General features: G+C 46.6%; 1 protein-coding gene across 6 annotated transcripts in view; it reads right to left on the reverse strand.

The window, feature by feature from the left end:
- SGCG (sarcoglycan gamma) overlaps positions 1–25141 on the reverse strand; it is a 279818-nt gene that overhangs the window by 85114 nt on the left and 169563 nt on the right. For all 6 annotated transcript variants that reach the window (XM_075850001.1, XM_075850000.1, XM_075850004.1 and 3 more), the window contains exon 3: positions 9477–9578. In XM_075850001.1, the coding sequence (XP_075706116.1) occupies positions 9477–9578 (102 nt within the window). The remainder of the gene's footprint in view (positions 1–9476; positions 9579–25141) is intronic.

Here is a 25141-nt window from a genome sequence, read left to right on the forward strand (position 1 = left end):
AATGGAATAGCTGTCATCCCTATTCCCTCAAACGTGGCATTCCGAAAGGCCAATTCATGAGAGTACGCAGGAATTGTAGCTCTATGGGTGATTTTGAGTGCCAGGCCCAGGAACTCAAAACAAGATTGAAGGATAGAGGCTTCCCCGAGAGTGTTATTAGGAAGGCCTATGAGGGAGCAAGGGATGCAGATAGGCAATGTCTCCTGGTCCCTAAAAAACGGAAAGAAGAACAAGTTACCAGACTCATAGGCACCTATGACTCAAAACAAAATGACATTATGCAGATACTGAATAGGTATTGGCGTATTCTCAGTTCTGATATAGATTTGGTAGATCAGATCACACAGAGGCCATCTGTCACGTATCGGAGAGGGAAAAATATAAGGGACAGAGTCATGCACAGCTGTTTCGACCCCATTTCACCTAGGGGTACATGGCTGGATAGACGAATACCAGGTACTTTCAGATGTGGTAGCTGTAAAGCCTGTGATTTCATTCTTAAAGGGAATAGTTTTACCAGTGTTGTCACACAGAGAGAATACAATATTCGGGATTATGTCAATTGCAAGACAGCGGGAGTAGTTTACCTAATCACATGCCCATGCCCCCTAAATTATGTGGGTAAAACAGCACGACAATTTCGTCGTCGTATTAGGGAGCATGTTGGAGATATCATCCATGGTAGGGACACCCCAATATCTAAGCACGTGCATGCGAAACACCAAGGCCAGGCAGCAGTGTTAAAGTTTCAAGCAATTGAACTTGTCAGACCCCCCAAAAGAGGAGGGGACTGGGACAACCTGATTTTACGGAAGGAAGCGCAATGGATCCATAGACTGGAATGTATACAACCAGCAGGTTTAAATGAGCAGACTAATTATACATGTTTTATCTAAATGTGTGATACCATCCCCCTATAGGTGGTTTACCTTGGGGTGGGTGAGTGTTTATCTGCATTTTGCATTACTTATTTGAGATGGCTATACTGATTAGCCAACACATAAAGAGATCGTTTTGTCAGTTTTTCTAAGGAATAGGGACTTCAGCAACTTCGTCCACCTCATATGTGTTTATTTACTCTTGAGTTGCTTTGTGAGATTGCCTACTTGCGGTGTTATACTGTCCCGCAAGATATACTTATAACACATCATCTTTTAGCGCTTACCTCCTCGTGGTTGGCAGTCCGGGCGATACGTCCTTGGCTTCCACTGCGCCTGCGCGTTCGGTATGATGCGGCCGATGATGACCCCTGGCTGTCAGCTGACGGCGGGGGGTCACATGGGCAGGTGTCACGAATCGAGAGGGTGCTGTGATTGGTCAATTCATGTGTTGCCGCCGAAAACGATGGGTGGAGTTTAGCGTTTATAGTAACCTAGCGCCTGCAATGAAGTATGCCGTTGACATCGATACGTGCATCTTCCCGTGACGCACAGCGGAATATCCGCTGTTGAATACTAATATCGCTGGTGATGAGGCCAGAGTTACCAAGATACGGACCCCTGAGGATGAGTATCTGAAACGCGTAGGGTCGTTTTATGTCTATGGAATGTGTGCATTGGGGACAATTATATTGTGTTACACCCAGCGTTAGGAGTTCCGAGTCTGTCGGACACCTATGCTTCAATTAGGGTTTGTACTACTGTTGTGCCCTGGGTATATGCTGATTCCTACCAATATCGTTTAAACACAGAGATATAGGTATCATAATAACTCAGTGTCTTTGTTTAATACATTTTTTAACTTTCACGGTGGGGCTTATGTCACAGTGGTGTACTACCCCTGTTTTTAAACTAGTTACTATTAAAGATATCTTTTTACTCAGTTGTTATTTCAGTGAACCTTATAATTAAATTTCTTTATATTGTGGGAGCACAATTAGATTTCTATCTAACTCTACAGTGAAACTATATTTGATTTATACAGTAATAATTTCGTTTTATCTGGGTATGGCAGCCTTTGCACTCTCAGATTTAAACACAGAAGGGTGGATGAGTGAGGCTAAAAGCGTTTTTTCTGAATGTGAACTGGTGTATACAGTTCAGGGTGCGTCTCTTAAATCTACCTTTAAAAACCTTAATAGATTGCATAAAGATTATACTAGAAGTTGGTGGGAGATCCAGAGTCTGGAAAACTATTTAAAGAACAAGATAGTTCCCAGAGGCCTCAGGGTCCCCATTGTCCCAGCATTAAGATTAAAAACTGCTAATATAAAAGAAAGGTGGGAACAGGAGATTACAGGGAGTTCACTTAGGCTGATGCAGATTTTGGTAGAGGAAGAAAAAATTCAGTTCGACTCTATTAGTGCTGAGCTTAAAAAAGAGATTGAGGCAGCCAAGTCCTTGGTGGATACCCCTGGTTTTGATAAACGGGATAAAATCCTCCAACAAACTTTAGAGAGGTTCACCAATCATCTAAAGGAACGTAAACACTTCCAATTCCAGAGAGACCTACAGGAATTTAGGGAGAAAAAAGCGTATGATTTTGTCCATACACAACAACAACAATATCAACAGACTAATAGGGGGCCGAGGGAATCTGACCCTTCCACATCAGAGAGTGAAACCACAGACTCTGAAAGAGTGGGCCCATTTTTCGGTGGTAGCGGTGGGAAACAAAAATTTAGGGGAGGAGCTAGAGGTAGAAATAGAGGCCGTGGTAGAGCCTCTTCTAATAGTGGCAACAATTTTTTAGCCAACAATCCTCCCATTTCCCGCTATATGCTGAGGGGACAAAAGGATTAGTGAAGGGAAAAAATATGGATAGGCTACAAATTATTAACCTATCTGAATACAAATTGAGTGCATCAGAGAACACATTATTAGAAAAGGGACTTTCCTTTGTCCCCACAGTTAAATTTGACTCTTTCTCGTGGATAAAAGATCTTAATTTATTTGCTCGTAAACTCAAATGGATCAAATTTTTCAAACACCACAATAGGAAAAAATGTATGGAACTAGGGTTGGAAGAGTCTGATATGGAAGGCCTTGCAGCCTTGGAGGGGCTATTAGAGGAATCTGGAAGAACTCCAGGTCTAGGTCCCTTTACCAACCTAAAAATGAAGAGTAGAAAGCTGCCACCTATAGGAGATTTTACCAATGTGGATTTATTTGTGGATATGGTGGGAGATGAGATCAAAAATCTTAGTCAGGACAGTAGGGGCATGGATAACAACTTGTCTTGGTCCGAACGACTAGCTCTGACCACTCTAGAGAAAAAACAGAACATCGTTTTAAAAGCATCTGATAAAGGTGGGAACATTGTGATCATGAGTAGGGATGATTATAAAAAAATGTGTGAGGACATATTGTTTAACCATAACTGTTACACCATTTTAAAGGATAACCCCACAGCACTATTCAAGAAGGAGTTGCTGAGCATTCTGAGTGATGCAAAGAGCAGATCCTTGATTAGTGCAGGAGAGTTTGGGTTCCTATACCCACAATTTCCTGTTATGGCGTGTTTCTATAGCCTGCCCAAAATCCACAAAGGGTATCCTCCCTTACGTGGCAGACCCATTGTTTCAGGCATTAATAATTTAACTCAAAATGTGAGTACTTATGTTGATCAGGTGTTGCGCCCTTTTGTCTTAAGTCTTACATCATATGTACGTGACACCATGGATGTCTTGAAACAGATTGATGGTATTTCTCTGGAGAAAGATACAATCCTGGCTAGTCTGGATGTTGAGGCGTTGTATTCATCCATACCTCACAAATGTGGTTATAAAGCGATCGAGTATTATTTGGGATCAAGAGGTACACAGTTTGCTGCCCATAACCAATTTGTTTTGCAGTTATTACAGTTTGTTCTTGAAAAAAACATATTTATTTTTGAAGATAAGATCTTTCATCAGCAATGTGGTACTGCAATGGGGAGTCCTGCTGCTCCCACCTATGCAAATTTATTTCTTGGCTGGTGGGAGGAGACAATTGTTTTTGGGGACAAATTTGTCAATTGGACTTCATCCGTTGGATTATGGATTAGATATATTGATGACGTGCTGATTCTCTGGAACTCTACAGCAGATGAGTTCCATAGGTTCGTAGCAGCCCTCAACAAAAATGATGTAGGACTTAGGTTTACATGTGAGATCAGTGAGTTTGAACTGTCTTTTTTAGACTTGAAAATCACAAAAACGGAAGGAGGTACAATCCGCACTAAGGTACATAGGAAAGAAACAGCAACTAATAGTTTTTTGCAATGGAATAGCTGTCATCCCTATTCCCTCAAACGTGGCATTCCGAAAGGCCAATTCATGAGAGTACGCAGGAATTGTAGCTCTATGGGTGATTTTGAGTGCCAGGCCCAGGAACTCAAAACAAGATTGAAGGATAGAGGCTTCCCCGAGAGTGTTATTAGGAAGGCCTATGAGGGAGCAAGGGATGCAGATAGGCAATGTCTCCTGGTCCCTAAAAAACGGAAAGAAGAACAAGTTACCAGACTCATAGGCACCTATGACTCAAAACAAAATGACATTATGCAGATACTGAATAGGTATTGGCGTATTCTCAGTTCTGATATAGATTTGGTAGATCAGATCACACAGAGGCCATCTGTCACGTATCGGAGAGGGAAAAATATAAGGGACAGAGTCATGCACAGCTGTTTCGACCCCATTTCACCTAGGGGTACATGGCTGGATAGACGAATACCAGGTACTTTCAGATGTGGTAGCTGTAAAGCCTGTGATTTCATTCTTAAAGGGAATAGTTTTACCAGTGTTGTCACACAGAGAGAATACAATATTCGGGATTATGTCAATTGCAAGACAGCGGGAGTAGTTTACCTAATCACATGCCCATGCCCCCTAAATTATGTGGGTAAAACAGCACGACAATTTCGTCGTCGTATTAGGGAGCATGTTGGAGATATCATCCATGGTAGGGACACCCCAATATCTAAGCACGTGCATGCGAAACACCAAGGCCAGGCAGCAGTGTTAAAGTTTCAAGCAATTGAACTTGTCAGACCCCCCAAAAGAGGAGGGGACTGGGACAACCTGATTTTACGGAAGGAAGCGCAATGGATCCATAGACTGGAATGTATACAACCAGCAGGTTTAAATGAGCAGACTAATTATACATGTTTTATCTAAATGTGTGATACCATCCCCCTATAGGTGGTTTACCTTGGGGTGGGTGAGTGTTTATCTGCATTTTGCATTACTTATTTGAGATGGCTATACTGATTAGCCAACACATAAAGAGATCGTTTTGTCAGTTTTTCTAAGGAATAGGGACTTCAGCAACTTCGTCCACCTCATATGTGTTTATTTACTCTTGAGTTGCTTTGTGAGATTGCCTACTTGCGGTGTTATACTGTCCCGCAAGATATACTTATAACACATCATCTTTTAGCGCTTACCTCCTCGTGGTTGGCAGTCCGGGCGATACGTCCTTGGCTTCCACTGCGCCTGCGCGTTCGGTATGATGCGGCCGATGATGACCCCTGGCTGTCAGCTGACGGCGGGGGGTCACATGGGCAGGTGTCACGAATCGAGAGGGTGCTGTGATTGGTCAATTCATGTGTTGCCGCCGAAAACGATGGGTGGAGTTTAGCGTTTATAGTAACCTAGCGCCTGCAATGAAGTATGCCGTTGACATCGATACGTGCATCTTCCCGTGACGCACAGCGGAATATCCGCTGTTGAATACTAATATCGCTGGTGATGAGGCCAGAGTTACCAAGATACGGACCCCTGAGGATGAGTATCTGAAACGCGTAGGGTCGTTTTATGTCTATGGAATGTGTGCATTGGGGACAATTATATTGTGTTACACCCAGCGTTAGGAGTTCCGAGTCTGTCGGACACCTATGCTTCAATTAGGGTTTGTACTACTGTTGTGCCCTGGGTATATGCTGATTCCTACCAATATCGTTTAAACACAGAGATATAGGTATCATAATAACTCAGTGTCTTTGTTTAATACATTTTTTAACTTTCACGGTGGGGCTTATGTCACAGTGGTGTACTACCCCTGTTTTTAAACTAGTTACTATTAAAGATATCTTTTTACTCAGTTGTTATTTCAGTGAACCTTATAATTAAATTTCTTTATATTGTGGGAGCACAATTAGATTTCTATCTAACTCTACAGTGAAACTACCTGAGATCAGAACATAAATTACATGATCAACCCAATTACTACTCCAGATCAATGTTAATGTTATATTTCATTGCCATAGTTGTTTGATATTAACTGTGAACATAATTGAGAACACCACAGTAAACTGGAGGGAAATAAAGAGAATGTTCTCAACAAGACATTTATTACAATAGATTAAATGTCACAAAGGAACGTACAGAAAATAAATCAAATTGGATTTAGTTAAAAAGTAGAACTCTATTAACACCAACAGTCCATAATAGTGACATTTAATCCATTGCTAGAAATGACTGTGGAGATATGTTAGTCCTCAATTAGGAAAAGATGAAACAGAAAAATAATCAGTGCAAAAAAAACAACAACTAACTACTCAAAACAGAAACAAGCAAATCATTTCCAGTCAATGCAACTAATAAATGCATTAAGTCAAATGTTCTGCTGTTTGTTCAATTAGAATCTAACTGACTGTAGAAATAACATTTTCACAGTAAATGATTTACCTGTTAATTATTTCATTAATAATTAAGCTTGGAAAACACATTAAACTGCTAGTAAAAAGCAGACCTTAAAGGTTTTTTGGGGTTATGTAAAGAAAGCTTTATCACTTTCTAATAAACATTTCTACAACTTTCTAATATTCATATTTCAATACCTCACCATTTTCAAGACAATTGCTGTCAGTGAATGAGAATACTTATTCACGAGCTGTAAACTCCATCTGTGGCGTAACTGCCGCTGTAGCAGCCATAGCGGCAGCTACAAGAACTGTGGCATGAGGGGGGACGGTGGCGCCGCTATAGCGACGCTATGTTCATTAGTATCTGCGTCCTTAGGACACAGATACTATTGTACACCATGGCAGCAGGGAGGCAGCTCCCTGCTCTGCCATTTACTAGGCTACAGGCCGTTCGGCCTGCAGCTTATCAGTCGCAGGGACTGGATCCCTGCGCAGTCTGGCGTGATGGCATCACTGGATCACGCCGGCCTACGCCTTATTTGTTTGGGGGGCACTGTCTACAAAGAGGAGGTGGGGAGCTGGATGGTGCTCTCTACAAGGGGGAAGTGGGGTGCTGTATTGCGCTATCTACAAGGGAAAGGTGGGGGGCTGTATGGCACTGTCTACAAGGGGAGGTGGGTGGCTGTATGTATCTACAAGGGGGGCAGTATGGCAATGTCTACAAGGGGGGAGGGGGCACTATCTACAGGGGGCCTGTGTGGCACTATCTACAAGGAGGGGTGTGACTCTATCTACAGGTGGGCTGTATAGCACTGTCTACAAGGGGGGCTGTATGGAGGAATATACAGGGGGCTGTATAGCAGAATCCACAGGGGGGCTGAATGGCACTGTCTACAGGGGGGCTGTATGGCACTATCTACAGGGGGGTGTATGGCACTGTCTACAGGGGGCTGTATGGCACAATCTACAAGGGGGCACTGTCTATGAGGGGGGCTGTGTGTGGCACTCAGGGGAGGGGGCCCAGTCAAAAGTTTTCTATGGGGCCCAGTCTTTCCTAGTTATGCCCCTGAACTCATACATACCTAGTCCTAGTCTTACAAGCAGATACAATTGTATCCAGTCAAGGCAATGCTCTGTAAGCTGAACAAATCAGAAGCAGCAGAACAAATTTCTCTGCTAGTTTTCTACAATGTATCCGTCCGGAGTCCAAGATGTATATGGCTGTGTTTACACTTTTCAAAATCACGGCAATATGGCATTATACGGTGATTAAGCTTTATTTACATAAAATTGAACAACCACTTCAATGGGAAGGTACAGCCTAGACATCTGTCTTTTTGTTAGAAGTTTCATAAATGAGCCACAAAAAAGAAACACAGAGCAGGTGATTAATGGATGTCCATCCTGTCTGTTCATATTTTGTGCATATGGGTTCGACCCCTTAGTGGAGCAAGCAACCACCAGTATTTTAAAAACTGCATAGTGTAATGGAGGGCTGGTGCGTTGTAGTAGATAAATATAAGATCATAGACTAATTAAAAAAATACAGATTAGGCTTCGTTCCCATCTGCGTCGGGCTTCCATTGATGCCTTTTGTCAGACATTTCTGTCAGGGGAACTCATAAACGGAAAATAAACAGAAACCATGAAATCAATGGTAATGCAAACGGAAATGTATGGTTTCTGTTTGGTTTCGGTTCATGGATTCCCCTGACGGAAAGGTCTGATAGAACCCATGAACGGAAGGCTGACGCAGATGTGAACAAAGCCTTACATGATGATAACCAAGCAGTCTGCTAATTGTACTGGTCCTACAGGATTAGAGACATGAATGTTTTCTACAATAAATAGCTCCACACCTATCCACAGGTTGTATGTGGTATTGCAGCTCAGCCCCATTCATTCAATGGAGCAGAGCTGCAAAACCAGACACAACCTGTGGACATGTGTGCCACTAGTTTTTGGAAGAAAGCAGCCAAGTTTTTCTGGTTATGTACAACCCCTTTTTTAATGTTTAATAAAAATTTAAAGTGAATGTCCAGCCTTAAAGGGGTTTTCCACTCATCGGTATATGATGGGTGCATATCCAACACCCGGACCCTGCACCGATCAGGCACTGCGGCTGGCTCCGGGCACCCAGTGAATTCAAGTGAATAGGAGCAGAGCTGCAGTTCTGCCGAAAGGCCCCTATGCAGTGGTCGGAGCCATCTGCTTCCGGTTCCAACTACTGCATCCCGTTCCAAACATCCGGTGAACGGAGGCAGCCATAGTTGCGTATCGGTGCGGGGTCCGGATGTCGGACACACACCGATCATATACTGATGACCTACCCGGTGGATAGGTCATCAATTTTCAGAAAGTGGACAACCCCTTTAAACATCTTTCTATTTTATCTAAATACGTACAACATTTTGTACCGAATAATATCTTTATAGCGTTTGGAGATCCATTTTTCCTGCTAGAGAGATCCAAATCCCATGTAGTTGTAGGTGTAGTTAGATGACAACATTCTGACTGACTGCAGCTACCACTAAGAGGAGCTTACTGAATACTGTTTAGACATTGACCTCAATAATAAAAACAGTATGCAGTAGGCTCCAAAGCGCCCCCCCATGGCATAATTTTATTTGATGGCTGTTTTAAGGAAAGCAGGGGATTTGGAGCCCTGTGTCAGAAAAACAGAGCTCCGCCCCTTATAAAAATATATTATAAAATTATTTTTAGTTCAGAATGTTTGACCTACAAATGACAAGGTGTTAAAAGGCGAAAATTCACTTAAAAGTTGAATACTTCATCTAGAAAATATGTGATGTAAATTTTTTGTGTTACTCAATTTTTTATAAAATTGTAATGAATGGTAAAGATAACTTGTTGCAATGTAGATTCCTTTATGAGGTACATTTAATCCTCACCAGCCTTGAACGAATTTCTTTGGCATACAACGGATAAAGAAACTCCGATTCCCCCTCAAGACGAAGACCTTCACTCGTAACACGTAAGTGTCCCATTCCAGTCTATAAGGAAAGAAAAGTTTTATTTTAAAGAAATAAATTACAGAATATTTACAATTACATAACTGGAAGGATGTATTATTTTATTAGCGATATGATGGCTACAATGATAATAAGGCATGTTATTTATGAAGAACTATAAGGGTATGTTCAAATGTGGCAGATTCATGATCCTTATCTCTTGGCCAGAGTGAAAAAAAGCTACAAAGACTGTCTTTTGCTCTGGAGGTCTTGTCCCTCATTACACAGTCAACCCGTTGATTTGAATGGTCCCTGTGTAATGCTTTATTTCCCCTTTGGTGGCGCTGCAGGAAAACTGAACACTTAGGCCTCATTTACACGAGCGTAATATACGCGCGTGCGACGCGCGTGCTTTTCACGCGTGTCGTACGCACCTATATTACTCTATGGGGCAGTGCAGACAATGCGTGAATTTTGCGCAGCGCGAGTGCGTTGCGTAAAACTCACGACATGTTCTATAATCGTGCGTTTTTCGCGCATCACGCACCCATTGAAGTAAATGGGTGCGTGAAAACCACGCATGCCGCACGGAAGCACTTCCGTGCGAACTGCGTGATTCGCGCAAGAGCTGTCAAACTGAATGTAAACAGAAAAGCACCACGTGCTTTTCTGTTTACAAACATCCAAACGGAGTGTCAGAATTTAGAGATGAGCGAACCGAACTTCACCGGGTTCGGCCAAACTCGTTTTGACCGAACCCGGCAAAAAAATTTCCGGTACGCGACGTCAGGAGATAGTCACTGTCCAGGGTGCTGAAAGAGTTAAACTGTTTCAGCACCCTGGACAGTGACTTCCGATCACAATATACATGAACGTGTAAAAAAAATCAGCTGGAGGCAGCTATGGGGGACATTATACTGTATGGGGCCAGCGATAGGGGACATTATACTGTGTGGGGGCAGCTATGGGGGACATTATACTGTATGGGGCCAGCGATAGGGGACATTATACTGTATGGGGCCAGCTATAGGGGACATTATACTGTGTGGGGGCAGCTATGGGGGACATTATACTGTATGGGGCCAGCTATAGGGGACATTATACTGTGTGGGGGCAGCTATGGGGGACATTATACTGTGTGGGGGCAGCTATGGGGGACATTATACTGTTTGAGGCCAGCTATGGGGGACATTGTACTGTGTGGGGGCAGCTATGGGGGACATTATACTGTTTGAGGCCAGCTATGGGAGACATTATACTGTGTGTAGGCAGCTATGGGGACATTATACTGTGTGGAGGCAGCTATAGAGGACATTATACTGTGTGGGGGCAGCTATGGGGGACATTATACTGTGTGGGGGCTGCTATGAGGGACATTATACTGTGTGGGGGCAGCTATGGGGATATTATACTGTGTGGGGCAGCTATGGGGATATTATACTGTGTGGAGGCAGCTATGGGGGACATTATACTGTATGGGGCCAGCTATAGGGGACATTATACTGTGTGGGGGCAGCTATGGGGGACATTATACTGTATGGGGCCAGCTATAGGGGACATTATACTGTGTGGGGGCAGCTATGGGGATATTATACTGTGTGGAGGCAGCTATGGGGGACATTATACTGTATGGGGCCAGCTATAGGGGACATTATACTGTGTGGGGGCAGCTATGGGGACATTATACTGTATGGGGCCAGCTATAGGGGACATTATACTGTGTGGGGGCAGCTATGGGGGACATTATACTGTGTGGGGGCAGCTATGGGGGACATTATACTGTTTGAGGCCAGCTATGGGGGACATTATACTGTTTGAGGCCAGCTATGGGGGACATTATACGGTGTGGAGGCAGCTATAGAGGACATTATACTGTGTGGGGGCAGCTATGAGGGACGTTATACTGTGTGGGGGCAGCTATGGGGATATTATACTGTGTGGGGCAGCTATGGGGGACATTATACTGTGTAGGGGCAGCTATTGGGATATTATACTGTGTGAGGGCAGCTATGGGGGACATTATACTGTTTGAGGCCAGCTATGGGGGACATTATACTGTGTGTGGGCAGCTATGGGCGACATTATACTGTGTGGAGGGAGCTATAGGGACATTATACTGTGTGGGGGCAGCTATGGGGGACATTATACTGTGTGGGGCCATTATACTGTGTGGGGGCAGCTATGGGCGACATTATACTGTGTGTAGGAAGCTATGGGGACATTATACTGTGTGGAGGCAGCTATAGGGGACATTATACTGTGTGGGGGCAGCTATGGGGGACATTATACTGTGTGGGGGCAGCTATGGGGGACATTATACTGTTTGAGGCCAGCTATGGGGGACATTATACTGTGTGGGGGAAGCTATGGGCGACATTATACTGTGTAGGCAGCTATGGGGATATTATACTGTGTGGAGGCAGCTATGGGGGACATTATACTGTATGGGGCCAGCTATAGGGGACATTATACTGTGTGGGGGCAGCTATGGGGGACATTATACTGTATGGGGCCAGCTATAGGGGACATTATACTGTGTGGGGGCAGCTATGGGGGACATTATACTGTATGGGGCCAGCTATAGGGGACATTATACTGTGTGGGGGCAGCTATGGGGGACATTATACTGTGTTGGGGCAGCTATGGGGGACATTATACTGTTTGAGGCCAGCTATGGGGGACATTATACTGTGTGGGGGCAGCTATGGGGGACATTATACTGTTTGAGGCCAGCTATGGGGGACATTATACTGTGTGTAGGCAGCTATGGGGACATTATACTGTGTGGAGGCAGCTATAGGGGACATTATACTGTGTAGGGGCTGCTATGAGGGACATTATACTGTGTGGGGGCAGCTATGGGGATAGTATACTGTGTTGGGCAGCTATGGGGGACATTATACTGTGTGGGGGCAGCTATGGGGGACATTATACTGTGTGAGGCAGCAATTGGGGACATTATACTGTGTGGGGGCAGCTATGGGGATATTATACTGTGTGGGGCAGCTATGGGGGACATTATACTGTGTGGTGGACATTATACTGTGTGGGGGCTGCTATGGGGGACATTATACTGTGTGGAGGGCAGCTATGGGGGATGTTATACAGTGTGGTGGGCAGCTATGGGGGATGTTATACTGTGTGGTGGGCAGCTATGGGGCATTACATTGTGTGAAGGGCAGATATGGGGGCAATGTACTGTGTGGAGGACAGCTATTGGGGCATTATACTGTGTGGAGGATAGCTGTCCTCCACACAGTATAATGTCCCCTATAGTGTATTATACTGTGTGGGCATCAGTTATAGGGGCATTATACTGTGTAGGGGGTTCTATGGGAGCATTGTACTGGGTGGACGGAGTGGGCGTGTATGGGCGGAGAATGGGCGAGGTTAGAAGTGTGGCTTAACAGAGGAGAAATGTGTCCCTATTTACAAACCTACAAAGTTGGGAGGTATGGATACGCAGTCACTAATCCCATCAGTCCCGCGGATCTGATGGATTCAGCTGCTCTGTATACAGAATACAAAGCTGGTGTATCTCAAAATGTAAAAATAATTTTTAATAAAAAAGCAATTAGATCGTTGCACCAATCACACTGATACACATTCTTATTAGAAAAACACAAAACATTTTCAAAGGTGTACATAGCCTTTAAGGACTAATGTTACTATGGACTAACTATTTTCCTTGTATTGTCTTATTGATCATTTTGCTTTGTAACTTTATGTCATAAAGTTAAGATCATTCTTTGGGTAGACAACTTGGTTATTAATAGATCGCCTAATTAAATGATACAATTAGTGATTAATGACTATTATCTTCTTTGCAACCTCAGCCAAATCTTGGAGTTAAACCACTAGAAATGTTACATTACTAAGTTCGGCATCACTTTTCTGAAGGATGAGGTAAGCACGCACCATAAAGCAGCATGAATATCCTAGCGTTGAGCTTTTTGGTCTATATATATAGTGTTTATGTGATCTTCATGTGCCTATGGTTCTGATTTTTATGTCTGCGCACCTTGTTTTATGACACTGATATTGCCTGGCTACTCTAGAATACTCATAAAGATGGATCCCGGTTACTTGTCTTTGCTGCTGCATGGGGTGAGCTTGTGCTATAGTTAACAATACAAATCTTTGGCACCACAGCACTGGCAGCTGGAAATGCGTTTTATGAGCAGCAACTATTACAGCTTTTGGACGACATCTGAGAGAAGAAAGTAGGTTGCAGAACAGTAGCCGCGGAGCTCGACAAACTTTTGTAATTAAAACACAATCCATTAAATGATGATACTTAATGTAAAGAGTAAATGCTAAATTGTAAGTGTAAAAGGGTTTTAATTCTATATACACTATATAGAAATTAAGTAACGGACCAGGCGGTTGTTGTTACTGTGGAGTAAACACTTTAGCTCATGCGCACGACCGTAGTTTTCATTCATAATTACGGATCAGGTAATTACGGATGAAATTGGGGACCCTTTAATTTCTATAGCCCACGGACAGCGTTCCGTATACTCACGGATGTGTGTCCCGGCCCATAGAAATGATCCACAAAATATAGAACATGTCCTATTCTTGCCAGCAATTGCGGCACGGACTCGCCCATTGAAGTCTATGGGCGCTTCCACAATTGTGGGCGGCTACTGATGTGCATCCGTATTTGCGGACAGTAAAAATGCCTAACTGCAGGTTCCTCCATACCGGCGGCTCTATGTACTACATTGCTCTATATGGACACATCCTATCCATTGTACAGCCTGTGCGTACAAACCGCATGGAAACAAACAATGCCGTGTTCCCAAATTTTCTCCCCCTGAGATCAGTTCCCAGAATCCAAATTATATTCATATATTAGGCAGTTCTAGACATGTTATCGTACAGTCACTAGTACTATTCAAAGATTTTCTGTCTCAAATATGAATACGATTCGTCATGAGCAGGATGGATAAAATATTCTTATATTGCTAAGCTTATAGAGCAGGTGATGTCTCTAGGCAAATCATAGAGAAAGCTACTTCACATAAAAAGCATACTTTCAGTCATCCCCCTACCCAATGGGGGATTCAGGTAAATGTTGCTAACGCACCCACAAATACAGGGGTTCTCCCTCCTTAGACATTGCATATAGCTAGAATATACCCCCAGGTGAAACCTTCACCGATGCCTAAACTGAGACAGAACTATGTAAAGTGCCGCAGCCCCTTTTCTCTGGCGTGTATTGAATTGGGATGTAAGTGGGCCTGCTAAGGAGCGGTCCTGTACCAGAGGAAACCTGGAGGGGATGCATCACTTTGCCTAATGCTACATCTCCATTGTCTTATGCATAAGTAGGGGTGCCAAAATTCCATGGGAAAATCATACATATTGTAAAGGATCTGCCAGGCACAGCTTCTGTGTATATGCTCCCGCCCTCTGTCTATTTATACCTGCCTTTCCTGTTCCTCCTTGCTTGTGATTCTTCTCATGTGGTTTCCTGGCCCTGCTGCAGCTTCTGAACTATTTGCCCCTGCTTCATACTGACCCTAGCTTAGTGACTACTCTCCTGCTCTGCGTTTGGTACCTTGTACACTCCTGGTTTGACTCGGCTTGTTCACTACTCACCTGCTCAGCGTTTGGTACCTCGTACACTCCTGGTTTGACTCGGCTCGTTCACCACTCTTGTTGCTCACGGTGTTGCCGTGGGCAACTGCCCCATTTCCCTTAGCTTTGTGTACCCTTGTCTGTTTGTCTGTCGCGCACATACTGAGCATAGGGACCGTCGCCCAGTTGTATCCCGTCGCCTAGGGTGGGTCGTTGCAAGTAGGCAGGGACTGAGTGGCGGGTAGATTAGGGCTCACTTGTCTGTTTCCCTACCCCCATAGTTACATAATCACAAGCCCATAATCACAAGCTACCCTGGTCCCTCACACTACTATGGACCCCCTTGAGACCCTGGCTCAGCAAATGCAGGGTCTCTCCCTACAGGTCCAGGCCCTGGCTCAGAGGGTCAACCAGCCTGACGCTACCATGGTAGTGCCCCTCACCTCACCTCTTGAACCCCACCTCAAGTTGCCTGACCGGTTCTCAGGGGACCGGAGGACTTTTCTCTCCTTTCGGGAGAGTTGTAGGCTCTACTATCGCTTAAAGCCTCACTCCTCAGGTTCTGAGAGCCAGCGGGTGGGTATAATTATGTCCCGGCTCCAGGAAGGGCCCCAAGAATGGGCCTTCTCCTTGGCTCCTGACGCCCCTGAACTTTCCTCCGTTGATCTTTTCTTTTCTGCTCTCGGACTCATTTATGATGAGACTGACAGGACTGCCTTTGCCGAGAGTCAGCTGGTGACCTTACGTCAGGGTAAGAGACCTGTTGAGGAGTATTGTTCTGACTTTAGGAAATGGTGCGTAGCTTCTCGGTGGAATGACCCTGCCTTAAGGTGCCAGTTTAGGTTGGGTATGTCGAACGCCCAGAAAGACCTGCTAGTTAGCTATCCCTCTTCTGGCTCCATAGACCAGGTTATGGCTTTAGCGGTACGACTTGACCGACGTCTCAGGGAACGACAACTTGAACGTTTTTGTGGGTTCCCCTCTGACTCCCCCATGATGCCTCCCGAGGTCCCGTTGCTTCGCTCTTCCACGGAAGACTCGGAGGTACCTATGCAACTCGGGGCCTCCGTGTCCCCCCGACAACGTAAAGAGTTCCGCAGGAAGAATGGTCTCTGCTTCTATTGTGGGGATGACAAGCATCAAGTGAACACCTGTCCTAGGCGTAAGAATAAGCAGCCGGAAAACTTCCGCGCCTAAGTGATCATCGGGGAGGTCAATTGGGCGCAAAGATATGTCCCGTAAATATGAAACGTAATAAAATCTTGCTTCCCTTTCAGGTCTCTTTTGGTGGTAGGTCTGCTACCGGCAGTGCCTTCGTGGATTCAGGGTCTTCTGCTAATATCATGTCTGTGGAATTTGCTATGTCTCTAGCTATGCCTTTGATTGATTTGCCTAAACCTGTCCCGGTAGTGGGTATCGACTCCACTCCTCTTGCTAATGGTTATTTTACTCAGCATACCTGTAATGGCAGGGGGTAGGGAGACGGACAAGTGAGCCCTAATCTACCCGCCACTCTGTCCCTGCCTACTTGCAACGACCCGCCCTAGGCGACGGGGTACAACTGGGCGGCGGTCCCTGCGCTCAGTAAGTGCACGACAAACACGACAAACATACAAAGGAACACAAGCAAGGAAAAGGGGCCGTTGCCCACGGCAACACCGTGAGCAACCAGAGTGGTGAACGAGCCGAGTCAAGCCAGGAGTGTGCGAGGTACAAAACGAAAAGCAGAAGAGTAGTCGGTAAGCCAGGGTCTGTATGGAGCAGGATCAAAAATAGCAGGAGCTGTAGCTGGGCCAGGAAACCACAAGGAAAGAATCACAAGCACCGAGGGACAGGAAGTGCAGGCTTAAATAGACCGAGGGCGGGAGCTAGCTGAGTCTGGCCAGGTTACGATAGGCTCTCCCACTCCTAAGCCTGCCAGCCTGAATGGTGGAAGCAGGAGTCAGTCTCAGGGATGTATTCTCATGTGCTGACTGATTAGTTCTGGGAGTTAACCCCGAAGCTGTGCCTGGCAGATCCTTTACAGTACCCCCCCTTTTATGAGGGGCCACCGGACCCTTTCTAAGTGGACCTGGCTTACTGGGGAAACGCAGGTGGAACCTCCTGACCAATACCCCAGCGTGAACATCCCGGGCGGGTACCCAAGTCCTCTCCTCGGGCCCGTATCCTCTCCAATGGACCAGGTACTGGAGGGAGCCTTGGACCATCTTGCTGTCCACAATCCTGGCCACCTCGAATTCCACCCCCTCAGGGGTGAGGATTGGAACAGGAGGTCTCCTCGAGGGAGCAAAGGACGGGGAGCAGCGTTTGAGGAGGGAGGCATGAAACACGTCGTGTATCCTAAAAGACGGGGGTAACTCCAGTCGGAAGGAGACAGGATTGAGGACCTCAATGACCTTATACGGCCCAATAAACCGGGGAGCAAACTTCTTGGATGGAACCTTGAGACGCAAGTTCCTAGACGACAACCACACCAGATCCCCGACCATAAACAGGGGGTTATCAGAACGTTTTTTATCAGCCTGAGTTTTTTGTACGCTCTGGGACACCTCTAGGTTTTTCTGAACCTGGGCCCAGACTGTGCACAGTTCCCGATGAACGACCTCTACCTCGGGATTGTTGGAACTACCAGGTGAAACGGAGGAGAACCGTGGATTAAACCCAAAATTACAAAAAAAAGGAGAGACCCCTGACGAGTTACTGACCCGGTTATTAAGGGAAAATTCGGCGAGGGGAATGAAAGAGACCCAATCAAATTGACAGTCAGAGACAAAACACCTTAAGTATTGTTCTAGAGATTGATTAGTCCTGTCCGTTTGGCCATTGGTTTCAGGATGGAAGGCAGAGGAGAAGGACAGATCAATCTCCAACTTCATACAGAAGGCTCTCCAAAACAATGAAACAAATTGTACCCCTCTGTCCGAAACAATATTGACAGGGACCCCATGGAGACGCAGGATGTGTTTGACAAACAAGGTAGCCAACGTTTTGGCATTGGGTAGTTTCTTGAGGGGCACAAAGTGGCACATCTTACTGAAGCGGTCCACCACCACCCACACCACCGACTTGCCTTGGGATGGAGGCAAATCGGTGATAAAATCCATGGAGATATGTGTCCAAGGTCTCTGGGGAATGGGCAACGAATGCAGTAAGCCCGCTGGTCGGGACCTGGGAGTCTTGGACCTAGCACAAACCTCGCAAGCGGCGACGTAGGCCTTAACGTCTTTAGGCAACCCAGGCCACCAATAATTTCTGGAAATGAGGTGTTTGGTTCCCAGGATGCCTGGATGGCCAGATAGTGCGGAGTCATGATTTTCCCTAAGTACCCTTAGCTGGAATTGCAGGGGAACAAACAGCTTGTTCTCAGGAAGGTTCCCGGGAGCTGCACCTTGATCAGCAGCAATATCAGAGACTAAATCAGAATCGATCGAGGAAATGATTATACCTGGAGGCAAAATACAAGCAGGATCTTCCTCCGAAGGAGGGCTGGCCATGAAGCTACGCGACAGTGCATCAGCCTTAATATTTTTAGACCCAGCCCTATAGGTAACCAAAAAATTGAATCTGGTAAAAAATAACGCCCATCGAGCTTGTCTCGGGTTTAGCCTCCGGGCAGATTCTAGGAAAACCAGATTCTTGTGGTCGGTAAGGACCATTACCTGGTGCCAAGCCCCCTCCAGGAAGTGGCGCCACTCTTCAAATGCCCATTTAATGGCTAAGAGTTCTCGGTTGCCAATATCATAGTTACTTTCAGTTGGCGAAAACTTCTTGGAGAAGTAGGCACAGGGGCGGAGATGGGTGAGGGACCTGGTACCCTGGGACAAGACAGCCCCCACTCCCACCTCAGATGCGTCAACTTCCACGATAAATGGCTCCATTTGGGTGGGCTGAACCAGCACCGGGGCCGAGACAAAGCACTTCTTAAGGACCTCAAAAGCCTGGACAGCCTCAGGAGGCCAGTGGAGGAGATCAGCACCTTTGTGAGTGAGGTCCGTAAGGGGCTTAGCGATGACCAAGAAGTTAGCAATAAATCTCCTGTAATAATTAGCGAACCCCAAAAAACACTGTAACGCCTTCAGGGAGGCAGGTTGGACCCATTCCGCCACAGCCTGAACCTTGGCGGGGTCCATGCGGAATTCATGAGGAGTGAGGATTTGACCCAAAAATGGAATCTCCTGTACCCCAAACACACATTTTTCGGTTTTGGCAAACAGTTTGTTTTCCCGAAGGACCTGGAGCACCTTCCTGACATGCTCAATGTGGGAGGACCAGTCCTTGGAAAACACCAGTATGTCATCAAGGTACACTACCAGAAAAATCCCCAGGTAATTTCTCAAAATCTCATTTATGAAATTCTGGAAGACCGCAGGGGCATTACACAACCCAAAGGGCATGACGAGGTATTCGAAATGCCCTTCGGGCGTGTTAAACGCAGTCTTCCACTCATCCCCCTCTTTGATGCGAATAAGGTTATACGCCCCCCGTAGATCCAATTTAGAAAACCATTGGGCCCCCTGAACCTGATTAAAGAGATCAGGAATCAAAGGAAGGGGATACTGGTTCCTTACCGTGACCTTATTCAGGCTACGGTAGTCAATGCATGGCCTAAGACCACCATCCTTCTTCCCCACGAAGAAGAAGCCAGCACCTACCGGAGAAGAAGAGGGACGAATGTAACCCTTGGCCAGGGATTCCTGGATATACACTCTCATAGCTTCACGTTCGGGACAAGAAAGATTAAATATCCTACCCTTAGGAAGCTTAGCTCCTGGTACCAATTCGATAGCGCAATCGTATTCTCTATGAGGAGGTAACACTTCGGAGGCCTCCCTAGAGAAAACATCAGCGAAGTCCTGAACAAACTCGGGTAGCGTATTCGCCTCCTTAGGGGGAGAAATAGAATTAACAGAAAAACATGACGTACAACATTCATTACCCGATTTGGTTAGCTCCCCAGTATTCCAGTCAAACGTGGGATTATGCAACTGCAACCAGGGAAGACCTAGAACCAAATCGTACGATAATCCCTGCATCAACAGTACAGAGCATTGCTCCAAATGCATGGAGCCAACAAGGAGTTCAAAAACAGGGGTATGCTGTGTAAAATAACCATTAGCAAGAGGAGTGGAGTCGATACCCACTACCGGGACAGGTTTAGGCAAATCAATCAGAGGCATAACAAGGGACATAGCAAATTCCAGACATGATATTAGTAGAGGACCCTGAATCCACGAAGGCACTGCCGGTAGCAGACCTACCACCAAAAGAGACCTGAAAGGGAAGCAAGATCTTAGTACGTTTCATATTTACGGGAAATACCTGTGCGCCCAAGTGACCTCCCCGATGATCACTTAGACGCGGAAGTTCTCTGGCTGCAATCTTACGCTTAGGACAGTTGTTCACTTGATGCTTGTCGTCCCCACAGTAGAAGCAGAGACCATTCTTCCTGCGGAATTCTCTACGTTGTTGGGGGGACACGGAGGCCCCAAGTTGCATAGGTATCTCTGAATCTTTCGGGGAGGAACGGTGCTTCGGGAGGCATCATGGGGGAGTCGGAGGAGAAAACACATAAACGTTCACGTTGTCGTTCCCTGAGACGTCGGTCAAGTCGTACCGCTAAAGCCATAACCTGGTCTAGGGAGTCAGAAGAGGGATAGCTAACTAGCAGGTCTTTCAGGGCATTCGACAGACCCAACCTAAACTGGCACCTTAAGGCAGGGTCATTCCACCGAGAAGCTACGCACCACTTCTGAAAGTCAGAGCAATGCTCCTCAACAGGTCTCTTACCCTGACTTAAGGTCACCAGCTGACTCTCGGCAAAGGCAGTCCTGTCAGTCTCGTCATAAATAAGTCAGAGAGCAGAAAAGAAACAATCAACGGAGGAAAGTTCAGGGGCGTCAGGAGCCAAGGAGAAGGCCCACTCTTGGGGCCCTTCCTGGAGCCGGGACATAATTATACCCACCCGCTGGCTCTCAGAACCTGAGGAATGAGGCTTTAAACGAAAGTAAAGCCTACAACTCTCCCGAAAGGAGAAAAAAAGCCCTCCGGTCCCCTGAGAACCGGTCGGGCAACTTGAGGTGGGGTTCAAGAGGTGCGGTGAGGGGAACTACCAGGGTAGCATCAGGCTGGTTGACCCTCTGAGCCAGGGCCTGGACCTGTAGGGAGAGACCCTGCATTTGCTGAGCCAGGGTCTCACGGGGGTCCATAGTGGTGTCAGGGACCAGGGGTAGACTAGGTATGGGCTTGTGATTATGTAATGGCAGGGGGTAGGGAGACGGACAAGTGAGCCCTAATCTACCTGCCACTCTGTCCCTGCCTACTTGCAACGACCCGCCCTAGGCGATGGGGTACAACTGGGCGGTGGTCCCTGCGCTCAGTAAGTGCACGACAAACACGACAAACATACAAAGGAACACAAGCAAGGAAAAGGGGCCGTTGCCCACGGCAACACCGTGAGCAACCAGAGTGGTGAACGAGCCGAGTCAAGCCAGGAGTGTGTGAGGTACAAAACGAAAAGCAGAAGAGTAGTCGGTAAGCCAGGGTCTGTATGGAGCAGGATCAAAAATAGCAGGAGCTGTAGCTGGGCCAGGAAACCACAAGGAAAGAATCACAAGCACCGAGGGACAGGAAGTGCAGGCTTAAATAGACCGAGGGCGGGAGCTAGCTGAGTCTGGCCAGGTTACGATAGGCTCTCCCACTCCTAAGCCTGCCAGCCTGAATGGTGGAAGCAGGAGTCAGTCTCAGGGATGTATTCTCAGGTGCTGACTGATTAGTTCTGGGAGTTAACCCCGAAGCTGTGCCTGGCAGATCCTTTACAATACCCCTGTTTTTGAACTCCTTGTTGGCTCCATGCATTTGGAGCAGTGCTCTGTACTGTTGATGCAGGGACTATCGTCCGATTTGGTTTTAGGCCTTCCCTGGTTGCAGTTGCATAATCCCACGTTTGACTGGAATACTGGGGAGCTTACCAAATGGGGTAATGAATGCTTGACGTCATGTTTTTCTGTTAATTCTATTTCTCCCCCTGAGGAGGTGAACACGCTACTTGAGTTTGTTCAGGATTTCGCTGATGTTTTCTCTAGGGAGGCCTCCGAAGTGTTACCTCCTCATAGAGAATACGATTGCGCTATCGATTTGGTACCAGGAGCTAAGCTCCCTAAGGGTAGGATATTTAATCTCTCTTGTCCCGAACGTGAAGCCATGAGAGAGTATATCCAGGAATGCCTGGCCAAGGGTTACATTCGCCCCTCTACTTCTCCGGTAGGTGCTGGCTTCTTCTTCGTAGGGAAGAAGGATGGTGGTCTTAGGCCATGCATTGACTACCGTAACTTGAATAAGGTCACTGTAAGGAACCAGTATCCCCTTCCTTTGATTCCTGATCTCTTTAATCAGGTTCAGGGGGCCCAATGGTTCTCTAAGTTTGATCTACGGGGGGGCGTATAACCTTATCCGCATCAAAGAGGGGGATGAGTGGAAGACTGCGTTTAACACGCCCGAAGGTCATTTTGCATACCTCGTCATGCCCTTTGGGTTGTGTAATGCTCCCGCGGTCTTCCAGAATTTCATAAATGAGATTTTAAGAGATTACCTGGGGGTATTTCTTGTAGTGTACCTTGATGACATACTTGTGTTTTCCAAGGACTGGTCCTCCCACATTGAGCATGTCAGGAAGGTGCTCCAGGTCCTTCGGGAAAACAAACTGTTTGCGAAGACCGAAAAATGTGTGTTTGGGGTGCAGGAGATACCATTTTTGGGTCAAATCCTCACTCCTCATGAATTCCGCATGGACCCCGCCAAGGTCCAAGCTGTGGCGGAATGGGTCCAACCTGCCTCCCTGAAGGCGTTACAGTGTTTCTTGGGGTTCGCTAATTATTACAGGAGATTTATTGCTAACTTCTCGGTCATCGCTAAGCCTCTTACGGACCTCACTCGCAAAGGTGCTGATCTCCTCCACTGGCCTCCTGAGGCTGTCCAGGCTTTTGAGGTCCTTAAGAAGTGCTTTATCTCGGCCCCGGTGCTGGTTCAGCCCAACCAAATGGAGCCATTTAACGTGGAGGTTGACGCATCCGAGGTGGGAGTGGGGGCTGTCTTGTCCCAGGGTACCAGGTCCCTCACCCATCTCCGTCCCTGTGCCTACTTCTCCAGGAAGTTTTCGCCCACTGAGAGTAACTATGATATTGGCAACCGCGAACTCTTAGCCATTAAATGAGCATTTGAAGAGTGGCGCCACTTCCTGGAGGGGGCTAGGCACCAGGTAACGGTCCTTACCGACCACAAGAATCTGGTTTTCCTAGAATCTGCCCGGAGGCTAAACCCGAGACAAGCTCGATGGGCGCTATTTTTTTACCAGATTCAACTTTTTGGTTACCTATAGGGCTGGGTCTAAAAATATTAAGGCTGATGCACTGTCGCGTAGCTTCATGGCCAACCCTCCTTCGGAGGAAGATCCTGCTTGTATTTTGCCTCCAGGTATAATCATTTCTTCTATTGATTCTGATTTAGTCTCTGAAATTGCGGCTGATCAAGGTTCAGCTCCCGGGAACCTTCCTGAGAACAAGCTGTTTGTTCCCCTGCAATTCCGGCTAAGGGTACTTAGGGAAAATCATGACTCCGCACTATCTGGTCATCCAGGCATCCTGGGTACCAAACACCTCATTGCCAGAAACTATTGGTGGCCTGGGTTGCCTAAAGACGTTAAGGCCTACGTCGCCGCTTGTGAGGTTTGTGCTAGGTCCTAGACTCCCAGGTCCCGACCAGCGGGCTTACTACATTCTTTGCCAATTCCCCAGAGACCTTGGACCCATATCTCCATGGATTTTATCACCGATTTGCCTCCATCTCAAGGCAAGTCGGTGGTGTGGGTTGTAGTAGACCGCTTCAGTAAGATGTGCCACTTTGTGCCCCTCAAGAAACTACCCAATGCTAAGACGTTAGCTACCTTGTTTGTCAAACACATCCTGCGTCTCCATGGGGTCCCTGTCAATATTGTTTCGGACAGAGGGGTACAATTTGTTTAATTGTTTTGGAGAGCCTTCTGTAAAAAGTTGGAGATTGATCTGTCCTTCTCCTCTGCCTTCCATCCTGAAACTAATGGCCAAGCCGAGAAGACGAATCAGTCTCTAGAACAATATTTAAGGTGTTTTATCTCTGACTGTCAATATGATTGGGTCTCATTCATTCCCCTCGCCGAATTTTCCCTTAATAACCGGTTCAGTAACTCGTCAGGGGTCTCCCCCTTTTTCTGTAATTTTGGGTTTAATCCACGGTTCTCCTCCGTTTCACCTGGTAGTTCCAACAATCCCGAGGTAGAGGTCGCTCATCGGGAACTGTGCACAGTCTGGGCCCAGGTTCAGAAGAACCTAGAGGCGTCCCAGAGTATACAAAAAACTCAGGCAGATAGAAGACGTTCTGCTAACCACTTGTTTATGGTCGGGGATCTGGTGTGGTTATCGTCTAAGAACTTGCGCCTTAAGGTCCCGTCCAAGAAGTTTGCTCCCCGGTTTATAGGGCCGTATAAGGTAATTGAAGTCCTCAATCCTGTCTCCTTCCGACTGGAGTTGCCCCCGTCTTTTCGAATACACGACGTGTTTCATGCCTCCCTCCTTAAACGCTGCTCCCCGTCCTTGGCTCCCTCGAGGAAACCTCCTGTCCCCGTTCTCACCCCTGAGGGGGTGGAATTCGAGGTGGCCAAGATTGTGGACAGCAAGATGGTCCAAGGCTCCCTCCAGTACATGGTCCATTGGAGATGATATGGGCCTGAGGAGAGGACTTGGGTACCCGCCCGGGATGTTCACGCTGGGGTATTGGTCAGGAAGTTCCACCTTCGTTCCCCCAATAAACCTGGTCCACCTAGAAAGGGTCCGGTGGCCCCTCATAAAAGGGGGGGGGGGGTACTGTAAAGGATGAGCCAGGCACAGCTTCTGTGTATACACCCATAGGTAATCAGTCTGCTCCTGCTTCTATGTCTGTGAGACTGACTCCATCTTCCACCACTCAGGATGGCAGGCTTAGGAGTTGGA

The sequence above is a fragment of the Rhinoderma darwinii genome, chromosome 2, assembly GCF_050947455.1.
Source record: "Rhinoderma darwinii isolate aRhiDar2 chromosome 2, aRhiDar2.hap1, whole genome shotgun sequence".
In the NCBI taxonomy this organism is placed as follows: Eukaryota; Metazoa; Chordata; class Amphibia; order Anura; family Rhinodermatidae; genus Rhinoderma; species Rhinoderma darwinii.